The sequence below is a fragment of the Montipora capricornis genome, chromosome 12, assembly GCF_036669925.1.
Source record: "Montipora capricornis isolate CH-2021 chromosome 12, ASM3666992v2, whole genome shotgun sequence".
Taxonomy (NCBI): domain Eukaryota; kingdom Metazoa; phylum Cnidaria; class Anthozoa; order Scleractinia; family Acroporidae; genus Montipora; species Montipora capricornis.
Window position 1 is genome coordinate 36708426 of NC_090894.1, and position 11575 is coordinate 36720000.

Genomic DNA, 11575 nt, shown 5'->3' on the forward strand with positions numbered 1-11575 from the left:
GTCTTCCTCTTATACGCAACCAATACTTTATGTCAGTTTCCCTGTTCGTAAGCAGCAGGTTCTGCTCCACTTGTTTTCCTTTTTGCCTGAGGTGGCGGAACACCTTGTAACTAACGCCAAATTATCAGCTGATTTTTGCCCTTAGCCAAACGATTTGCTAACAATCATGCCAGCGGTGAGATACATGAAAAGTGAGCCTGCAGTCGTTTCATGGAAAATACAGCGTGGTCAAAGATGGCGCCCAAACTTGAGATTTCATTGCTGAGGAAGCTGCATGTTTATTCCTTATTTTCTGGAAGTTTCCATTGAACTAAAAACGACCGGAACGAAAAGTACATTCAATATTATAACATTTGATGGCACTCATAAAAAGACATTTCTTAAAGCTTCACTCGCCCAAAGGACGACCTTTTGGAGTTCTTATACTCGTCCGGACGGGTTTTTGGTCGTCTGGGACGACCGGACGACTGCAAATGTGGATCCCTGAAAACCTGTTATTAAGGAGTGCTCCGGCTGATTTAGCAATGTTCAAGTTTCTGCAGTAACATTGAGTGATTGACTGTGTCAAACGCTTTCTTTAAGTCTACAAATATACCGAGGAAAAAAACCTTCTTGTCAATATTGAGCTGAATTCTATTGACTATATCAATAAGAACATGTTGAGTGGAGCATTTTTCCCGGAAGCCATATACTGACAATGATACAATAAATTGTGTTTATCTAGGAACGATTTTAAGCGATTGTACATTAGTTTCTCAAAGATGCGATTAAGTATTGGAAAGAAGTGAAACTGGCCTGTAGTTATTAGGGTCTAATTAATCCTCATTCTTGTAAACTGTTACAATAACTTTGAAGGGTAAATGGCACTCTCAATTGACCTATTCATGATTGTATCAGTCCAGGGGCTTAGAAAGAAGCTGACAAACCCGATGTTTTATTTTGAGGAAGAGACTTTATTTCTACTTTTATTTCACCTGGCAAAACTGGATTGAAAGTAAACGATTCCGAGAACGATAGTCTTGGTAAATATTGTGAAAGTTCTTCGGAATGTTGAATTTTTTATTCTTATGTATGCCCAATGGAAGCAAAATGCTTATTGGGAATATCCGGAATTTCACTTGGATCAGAGATGATACTACTATTATTTAGACGCTTTAAACTGATAATTACTTTATCAGACTTCTTCTTTTTTCGATTTATAAGTAAATTTGTACCTTCCCAAGTATTTTTTGTTACTAATGTTTACTTCGAAATAGGTATGATAATAATTTCTTTTACTAATACGAGAAGGTAGCAGCACTTTATTTCTATAAAATTTGTATCTTTCCCTGTCGCCCGAATAAAAAAGCTCATTTTTAATTTTTATAGCTTTGAAAGCCATTTTGTAATCCGAGGTTTTGCTAGCTGTTTACTTCTACGCTTTGATAAAGTAGTGGCGCCTGCTTATGAAGAAGCTTATTCAGTTTGTTGTAAAAGGTAAAAAGTGACTTCGAGGGATCCTTTGCAGACAGTTTTGAATCCCGACTTAGCCTTTAGGTAACATTGAATAAAAGCGAGGATCGACCAGCAACCAGCTGCACTGGACTCTAAAAAGCTTTGCTTTCATATCAGTATTATTTAAGATCTCTTCGGCCACTTTGAATTCGTATGCGGACTAACGCTGTAAAATTGTTCCCAGACTCCGGTTCCCTGTTTCTCGTTCTCTCTTTTAGTAACATCCCTCTACAGGGCCTGTTTCGAAGAAGGCTCATTTCTACAGAGGAGGCGTATTTCTACGGAGGAGGTTCATTTCTAAGGAGAAGGTGCATTTCTACGGAGGAGGCGTATATTACACCATAGGCCTATTACTTTATGAGAAGGAGGAACCACTGCACATCGGAGATCAGTCTTAGTGTAGAAACAGCTTTGTTTTAGTTGTAAAGCAGTGGCACTAGTGGGCCACCATACAAATTAGGCGAAATCGTCTTTTTCTGAGGTTAAAAACTGATTAACATGCCTTGGGACACTTTTTAGAAAAAAAAAATAGGAGTCCATGGACCGGGTCCAAAAGGAATGGGGAGGGGCGGGGGTCCATGTTTTGTCCTTTCCCAGTATCAATCCATCTTCTTCGTTTCTCAATTCTGGTTTTCTTTTTACTTTCCTCGTCTGCGGCGTTCGTAGTAACCTGCGATAAGGCCCATTTTTGGCTTCGCTCATAACACGCGTGGGAGGCGTGGTGGCCTCATGGTTAGTGCGCTCGACTCCGGATCCAGTGGTCCGGGTTCGGGTCCTGGCAGGGGACATTGTGTTGTGTTCTTGGGCAAGACACTTTACTCTCACGGTGCCTCTCTCCACCCAGGTGTATAAATGGGTACCGGCGTAATGCTGGGGGTAACCCTGCGATGGACTAGCATCCCATCCAGGGGGGAGTATAAAAATACTCCTAGTCGCTTCATGCTACTGAAACCGGAGATAAGCGCCGGCCTGATGAGCCTTCTGGCTCGTAAGCAGAGACTTTACCCATAACACGCGAAACTAAAATAGAACCTGATCGCAGGTACAGGTTCCAGACCCAGCTGTATTAAAAACTGTTTCGGCAAGGTATTCCTTGTCGTCAGAGAGATTTATATCCCTTTCTCTGAGGTACTTCTTTAAATCTTTAACCTTAAATTTTCTTAAATTTTCTTAAGAGATGCTCCACACTTCCACAACCTCCCACAATTCGCCCCAGTCACACGGCGGCCATATTGACCCGGGAGACCAAAAGAGCTTTGTTTTACCACGCCAAGCCTCGCAGTGGAAACCTTGGTGGTGAGGCTTGGCGTGGTAAAACAAAGCTTTTTTGGTCTCCCGGGACAATATGGCCGCCGTGTGACAAGGGCGAATGTAGATCCATGTCGATCCATGTGGCATCGAAGGCGAACTATGCAGCCGCCCTATTCCAAACGAACCTGAGGGGACTGGTACTCAGTTGACCAATCCCAGCGTTCCTTTCATAACGCTTTCGTCATATATACAGTACTTGGTGGTACTCTCAAGATGTCGCGAGGAACAAGTGCTGGTTTTGATCGTCATATTACAATTTTTTCCCCAGAAGGGCGGTTATATCAAGTCGGTAAGTTCTTTGCACTGTAATTGTTTGATTGACTTTCTTGGCAACAATTTTTTTGTTTGTTAAACAGAGTATGCTTTTAAAGCCATAAACCAAGGCGGATTGACATCAATTGGTCTTCGTGGGGCTGACTCAGCAGTGGTTGTTACTCAAAAGAAAGTACCGGTAAGTCTCCATTGAGAAAGATAGTTAACTCTAAAACGTCTTCAAATTAACACACTTCGATCGAGGATGATATATACTCCTCCAGAAGAAAGCGAAGGATTATCATGTAAGTTTTCCTTCAAATTGTTGCATTTCCTTTGCAAACTGACGGGTCTGGCCGGCCAGTCTTGACCAAAGGAAAGCGCCCTTACACCGTAACATTCGACATTTAAAACGTAGTGAAATTGATGTTGATAAGAAAATTCGCCCACGATCCATTGTACATGTATCATTTGTACCAAATCATCTGAAGACTTCTAAACAATGTACACTAACATCACCTATTAGTTTAATTTAAGAATGATCCTTTTCAAAGTTAGTCCTTCCAAGTGTCAGGTGTGACCGGACAGTTCTGTCAAATGGAAAAGCGCCCTAAGTGTAATATAAAGTCAACAACTTCAACAAGTACCTTCATCTGAGCTCATAATCAAACAATAGCCTCCAAAGGTCGAGAAAATTAAATTAAATTAAAATGCACTACACTGGTTTCACAAAATAACCATAGGGACTACAATCATGGACAAAAGTGTTGGGAAGGTAACTTCATTTTACAGATAACCCCCCTCCCCCTTTTCAATGTTGGATTTTCCAGGGGAAAAAATGATGACTTTTCTTACCTGAAGAACTCCAACATTGAATATGGGCGAGGGGGGCCACAAGAGCATGGTATTTCCCAAATACTTCAGGCAATAGTTAGAAAAATCGAATTAGGTGTGAAGGGAGCTGATGCCCGCAACCTTCCCAACAACTTTTGACCATGATTGTCTGAAAAGGGTCGAAGCGCAATAAATGTGATTTTATACACGTGGTTTCATTCCTTTAACAGAAACTCTAAGAAGTGGCAAAATATTGGCATTTCGATGTGTTTCGTTCAAGTTATTGCTGAAATCAAGCTCAAGTAACATCTTCATATTTTTTTTTTGGTAATCTCGCAAATAGTAACGTGGGTTGTTTACGAAATGAATAAGAATAATTCCCGGTGAGCTGTACCGTGTATCTATTTGCTGTTGTTAGATATGCAATATTTTCCATAAATACGCGATAGATTTTGCTAGGGTAGGTCGTAAGTGGCTTTTCACATAAATTAAACCCTGTGTGTAGCCTCGAGGATCAGTTTACAGTCATTTTGTCAATGCTACACAGTTCTCCTCAACAGTACTCCATACATTCCGCGGAAAATTTCGCTATTTTGTTCATCTTTGGGTTCAACTAAGCGCTTAGTAATGACCATTGTAATCCAAACTTTGTTTTTCATAGGATTGCAGACTGTAAAGTTTGGTTTTAAACACTATTTACGCAGTACTCCATTGAACGAATATAAATGAGAACTTATTATTCAATTAATCTTTTACGTTCCTGCAATAGAAGGGACTACTGTTCAAAATGAAGGAATTTCTTTATTCCAAGGGACAAATTCACAATCAGTGACTTTGCAGTATTAAATTCTATCCATAGCCATTCAAGTTGTATCGAAACGTACCGCACTGGCCTCGAAAATTCCCACATACTTGTGGAGTACCGTGTGGAGTACTGTGTGAAACACCGTTTTGTAGTCATTTATTAACATACGGTAAGAAGATGAATTAACAAGATGTAACCTTTTACGCGGCATGACATACAAATGCAACATTTCTTGTTCTTATTGATTATTAACGTTTTATACTTTGCTTCTTGTGATGTCAAACTCTAAGGAACTTCATATTCACGAAACGCCAAGAATTTAGAGCCTTTCATATGTAACTTTAAAGTGTTATCGGGAAATCATACGCATGCAAGTGTTCATTATACATCAATAGGTCGCCATTCACTCTTGCTACATGTTTTATAGTAGTGGGACAACTACTTCATGGTGTTGGGCTAGTGGCTTTAACATTCCACTAGCCTGAGGACAAGTTTGTCTGAATTTTAGTGCATTTTAACTTGGATGTATTTGCCAGGTAAACATAGTGGCAGTTTAAAAATTGGAAAAAGTGCAATTAAAAAATAATTGCTGAAAGGCTGTTTTCTCAGACTCCCAAGCATTTAACTTAGTCTAATTTGGATCTTGCTATGCTTAAAACTTGAATAAGTGCAAATTATTTTCCAGTTTTAAAATAAGTGCTAAGACTTTAAAGTAGTTAGGCCCAAATGAGTAAATTACATGATCATGTGCAACCTGAAAGGGCCTATTACCTCAACAAATTTTTACATTTAAATTTTTGAAATGTGCCTAATGAAGATGCACAATGATTTTGGTAACAATCAGAAATGGAACCCCGACCCTTTGTCCTTCCCTTCAACATAAATAATTATTTTGCCCAAAAAAATTAATATGTGCAGTAAATGTCACTTAAGTGTCCTATATTTACTGCATAGGTACATCGATCATTTCTTCTGAAACCTTGCAAAATTGATTTAAACACATTATTTTTGGTTACTATTTTACCAATAATAATAACTATTTATTACCAAATCACCAATGGTTTAAATTTTTGCATTCATAGTTGGACTTCTAATATCTTGAGGTAACCATGAGGCTTGGCTTTTTAATAAGGGAGCATTTAACCTACGTTACCACACAGTAATTCTCTAATAAAGAAGCAAAAGTCCCTTTTACAATAGTGCAACTTGATAATTTAGCTTAAAGAAAAGTAAGTATGGTATGTTATAAGTATTTCCTTACAACATTTTTCGCAAACAAGCATGGCACTCTGCAAACTGACAGTAGTAACCATTATCTTTCTGAACAGGTGCAGCTGCAATCTCAACCAACGATTTAAATTAAGCAGATCAAAAAAAATTAACATTGTTTCTTTTCAGTAAGGGTTGTAATCTGTTTGGATTTGACAAAATGGGTAACCCTATCAAACTTACATACTGAAAAGGAAAAGCACAGCAAGGAAAATTTCATCATTTTCTCTTTTTGCAACTATTGCAACTATACAGCTTGACCCAGTTGTTTGACGGGTTATGTGTATAGTGCTCTCCTTTGATTAAATTATTGCTATGCAATGAAATCTCAACTTTGAGAGCCCATTTCAACAAATTAATGACTGGTAAGTGGTATCCCATTTTAGCAACTAAGGCCTGCACTTTGTCTCAAACCTATCTAACTCTATTCTAACTCTTCAGTAATCCCTTTCGAAGATCAGTTTTGGTGAGGTGCTGACTAAAGCAAATTCCCTTTATCCTGGAATATGTTTACAGTTTATGTAAAACAAGGCAGTTCAAAACATATCCCTCTAGTGTTCATGTACACTGCCTGCATGTATTCTGTGAAGAGCATTATTAAAAATTATCTGAAGATAAAAGGCAAAAGTGGTATTATTGTAGATGGTGGATTTATTACATAATATTATGATTTTGGTTCTTAGGATAAACTCCTAGATTCCAACTCCATGACTCACCTCTTTGAATTGTCAGACAGAATTGGTTGTGTCATGACTGGCTTAATAGGTGAGATGACAAATTATATGTACATGTACAATACTAAAACTGGGTTGAGTAGCATCCATACATTGTATTGTTGGTACGTGTCAAGTCACTTTGGTGCGTTTTCACTATTTCTGTTCCATGGCCTAGAAGTCATTGGGCGAATTTATACTGGAGATAAACAACTCGTCTGCAATACGTCTAAATATAAATCTGGGCCCGGTTCCTCGAAAGCCGATTAAGATAATCCAGGATTAGCGTAAACTTTTGTTTCACGTTTTCAACTTTTTGGTGAAAGTTTCTTTTGCTTATTTTTGTTTTTCAAGATTGACGTCTTCTCATGTAAAGTTCTGCCAAAAATCTGGGTTGAAGAGCATTTGGGAGTAGAGAAATAAACTGCTTGGTTAATTTTTAATCTTAGATTAGCGGTAATCGGCTTTCGAGGAACCGGGCCCCGGTGTTTAGACGAATTATGGCGCAAAATTCGTCTGATTCGTGTGTCAGCAGGTCTTACGCACCATGATGCTAATTTTCATGCAGTTTATCGTGTTGTAATGAGCATATTTTGGAGTATGACAGTGAACACCTGGTGAGACAGTAGTGTGTGCTGCCATTCTATGTTTGCCTCGAAAATAATCAACATTTTTTCTTTATACGACAGCTGATGCCCGTTCGCAGGTTCAGAGGGCTAGATATGAGGCAGCAAACTGGAAATATAAATATGGTTATGAAATTCCAATTGACATGCTGTGTAAAAGAATCGCTGATATCTCACAAGTGTACACTCAGAATGCTGAAATGAGACCTCTGGGATGTAGTAAGTTTAAACCATTTATTGGCCCGTGACTCGCGGATATTTCACGTAACTTTTTTTGCAATAGAGAGGTGAAGCCGCTGATGATGACGTTTACGGCCAACGGCTAACGGGAAACGGCAGGCCGGCCTACTTGTCATAAAAGCATGAAAATTCCGTCATTTTAACTTGTATCGTTCCTTTGAGAACTTGCTTGATTTCTGGAGCTAACAGGACAGAAATGAGCTAATATCAAGCAGCGTTCTTAGATTTTTGGCAAAATCTAGTTTCACTCACCACGTTTCCCGTTTGACGTAATCGTCATGCTTAACCTGTATTATTTATTACCCTTACAGTTCTAAATTTATACAAATTATTTGTTTTGAAGAGTGCAATTTTTTCCACGTTTATTAAAGCGCAGAATGTGCCTGATATGCAAATTAATTTCTGACGTTTGACGGAAGATTTGGGTAGAAATTTTGCTGTCGATGGAATCCACTCGTATCAAAGTGCTATTTATCCCTACAGTACTACCCTGCGAGCAGAGTCTCTTTCGATCTTCCTAGATAAGTCGGGAAGAGGAAAGTAGACTCTGCTCGCCGCCTCGAATTTCTTTGATTTGCCGCTCATCCAAAGAATTGGATGAGTCAGTCCAGTTTCGACTTGTCAAACCTGTTTTTTTAATTTTTGCGCATGATCAATCGCCACGCGTCATCAATATTTTGAAATTTACGACGGCGTGGCAATTTTAACTGTTAGAATTCCCATGAGTTTTTCCTATGTGTGTCGGTTACAGAAACTTGTGTGACAGAAACCTATAAATTTTTCAGTAAAAAAATGAAATGGCATTTTAAGAGTATGGACTATCTTGAGTTTCCAATGAAATGATTCCTTGATTGTCGTGTGTTTGCCAGAGTTGTTGGAAAATATCCCGACTGTTTGTTTTCGTTTTGTGCTTTTGTGGCTACAGGTCACGCATGACTGACACCGAATACATTTAAATTTTTAACGCATGCTCAATGCGAAATGTGGAGGCTGCGAGTAGAGTCTACTTTCCTCTTCCCGACTTATCTAGGAAGACTGAAAGAGACTCTGCTCGCAGGGTATACAGTACCAGCTCTGGTTGTATATTTTAGACTATATTTTAAGCAGGTTATTAGTTATTCTGTCATTGTCGATTGTCGCTTTTCAAGGCAAAAAGTTGCTTCAATTTTAGTGCTAAGTACTGTTATACATGTAAGTTTGCAGTCTTTAGGTGTTTTGTCGTTTTTTCTTACTTGAATGGTATGTTACAGCCAAAGCCATTGGCTGTTAATAGCCCGTCAGAGGAGTTTATGCTGTTAGCTGATTCCCTAGATTCCCTGCCAACGATGCATTTGTTCAGTTGGCCTGCGCCGACCTTTCTTCCCTGCCAGCTTGTTCTCTGAATGCCGTGCCTTATTTGCGGTTCCTCATTCAAAGTCTGCCGTCTCAGTACCCTATGGCCAGTATTGACTGGACTCAGTCTGGCTGGAGAATGTCGCATTAGTGATCATTCCATATTGCTTGAGACTCAGAAGTCCTGTTTAATAAACAAGCAGGAGTGTTTAAAACCACGGAGCGAAGCGGTTGTTGGCCTTTGCAGCGTTTCAGCATTTTCACGAGCTCATTAAACTGAGGATATGGGACATTTCTTTGAGACATAATTATACTCTCGTTTTCATTTTCTAAACTGATAAGTACAGAGAATGGGCTTAAGACGCTATCCCATAACCTGTCCGGTTGTCATGTTAACGCAATATTTCAGGTCAAGATGTATAGTTTTAAGAGAGGGCTAGGATTAAGATTGTTTTTCGTTTTTTTGTCAGGCATGATTCTCATTGGCATCGATGAAGAAAAAGGGCCACAGTTGTATAAAACAGATCCAGCCGGGTATTACTGCGGATTTAAAGGGTGCAGTGTTGGAATAAAGCAAACGGAAGCTAATAGCTTTCTTGAGAAGAAAATCAAGAAGAAACATGCATGGACACAAAGTGAAACAATTGAGGTAAACGGAAGTTCTTTCCTGTCCACATGTAATTTGGAAAAAAGTGCTCCTCACTAATTTTTAAGCCCGCAAGACCCTTAAGTTCAAGGCGGATTCATTTTTGTGTTAACGGCCCGAAAGTGCGCCGCTCAAATCAAAATGACGGATTTCTCTGCGTTTTTGGCAGTAGAAAGCAAGACTATCGAAAGACTACGTTTTTCGTTGTTCGGCTGATCGCAAATTGCGAGGGATTCGTATATTGCTGGAGAATTTATTTATACACTACGGTCATGCCCTTAGAAAATCCTCAGGCACCTTTATTAAAGCTTGTTTGTGGGCACCTTTAACTATTTCTTCACATTGTTTTTCCCTTTGTCTTGCGAACTGAAGACGTCCAGCACTGTCATTGATTTCCAGTTGATTTAGGAGATCTTTATATTGACAATTCCCGTGTTTTTAAAATATAACAACAGTCATTTTGATTTATAACGTTCTTGTACGACATCGTTTGCAGTTGCAGTTTCATTTCCTTTTATTGATGAGAGGTTGGGGTTTTTTTCTGATTTATGTCTACAGATTGCCATTAGTTGTTTGTCATCAGTACTGTCTGCAGACTTTAAACCATCCGAATTAGAAGTTGGTGTTGTTTCAACTGATAACCCAGTCTTCAAGTAAGAACCTAGTGGTTTTTTAATGTATTGGAGAGTCGAGAGGAACAATCTTTGTACAGTGAAAGTGATTTCTTTACCGTGTAGCCACCTTGATACTTGTGGTTTCCCACAAAAACACGCGTTTCTTTTACAAGTGAGCCTGAATTTCCAAACTATTTCACGTTCTACTCACAATAAATCTAACTAGTTAATACCCGAAGGGTCAGTTTACAGGTCATAACTGCCGAAATGGACAACAGTAAAGTAATTTCTTCGTGTGTCGTAACATGTGGTGTGCTATTTATTACCTTCTTTCACAGCAATGATGTATTTTGAATTTATATTGTAATATGCAAGTCAATAATATCCTTTCACATGGTAATTTCATTTTGTTTTAGGAAGCTTACTGAGGCCGAAGTTGATGTTCATTTGGTGTCTATCGCCGAACGTGACTGAAGATTTTACTGACGTGTGAGACTGCGCTAAAATAAAACACTCTTGATTCTTACAGGGATAGTGTCGACTAGTGCTAGTGTCTTCCCTACGATCGTTCCCATCTGTTGTACAAAGACCTCCTCATAGTTTTTCTCAAGAAATACTTCTTCGTCTTGTCCGGTCAGAATGCCCCTCAACGACATTTTTTCATCTCTCAAAAGTGAAATTTCGGTGGACGTCAATCAAATGTTTGCATGACGAATTCAACTGGCCCCAAGAAAACACGACTAATGTAATGAAAACATTTGAGTGACGTCTACCTAAATTTTACTTTCGAAATATGAAAAAATGTCGTTGAGGGGCGCGTGTGACTGATAACCGCTGTAAGCTTGTTGAAGTATACGAACAGAGGACTCTATTTTCATCCCACGAGACCCTGATACTGTCGAAACTCTCTTCTTGCTAGGTGTTGGAGCCAAACATTCAAATCTCTCCCCGTGGGAAACCACTATTTTCGATTTTCACTTGACTTCACGGCCGCCATGTTGGTGCCCCTAAACAAAGGAACGGAAGTCATGTTGGTGTCCCGAACCAATCCTCCGGGAATTGGACTTCTTTTATTACGCAAACGTATTCTTTTGTTTTCGTTGAAAAACACTGCTGTCGATCACGTGAGTGAAAACCAAGAATTCGTTTACTAGATTAAGTTTCACTTGTTGAATCATTTTACTTTTTACGCACCAGGGTACAAAGTTACTAGACCAATTCGGATAACTCAACGTTGTACCGAATTCAAACCCTTTGGGAATGAAACGTTTTCTTTCATGTATTTGCATGTCATTTAAATGTGAATGCTACATTGTTATGCAAATACATTACACAAAGAATCTTAACCCCGGAAGATTTGGTGTATCGATTGAGATTCACTCTATATTATACAGTTGGTAAAATGGGAAAGATCTCATGGATATAGCCACCACCCCTAG

The 11575-nt window shown here is 39.0% G+C and overlaps 1 protein-coding gene across 1 annotated transcript; it reads left to right on the plus strand.

Moving 5' to 3' along the window:
- Positions 1–2934: 2934 nt before the first annotated feature.
- On the plus strand, positions 2935–10662 carry LOC138026090 (proteasome subunit alpha type-6-like). Its single transcript, XM_068873287.1, has 7 exons — positions 2935–3094; positions 3162–3256; positions 6649–6730; positions 7368–7523; positions 9347–9525; positions 10081–10175; positions 10553–10662. The coding sequence occupies exons 1-7, from the start codon at positions 3019–3021 to the stop codon at positions 10608–10610; spliced, it is 741 nt and encodes a 246-aa protein (XP_068729388.1). The 5' UTR covers positions 2935–3018; the 3' UTR covers positions 10611–10662.
- The last annotated feature ends 913 nt before the right edge of the window (positions 10663–11575 follow it).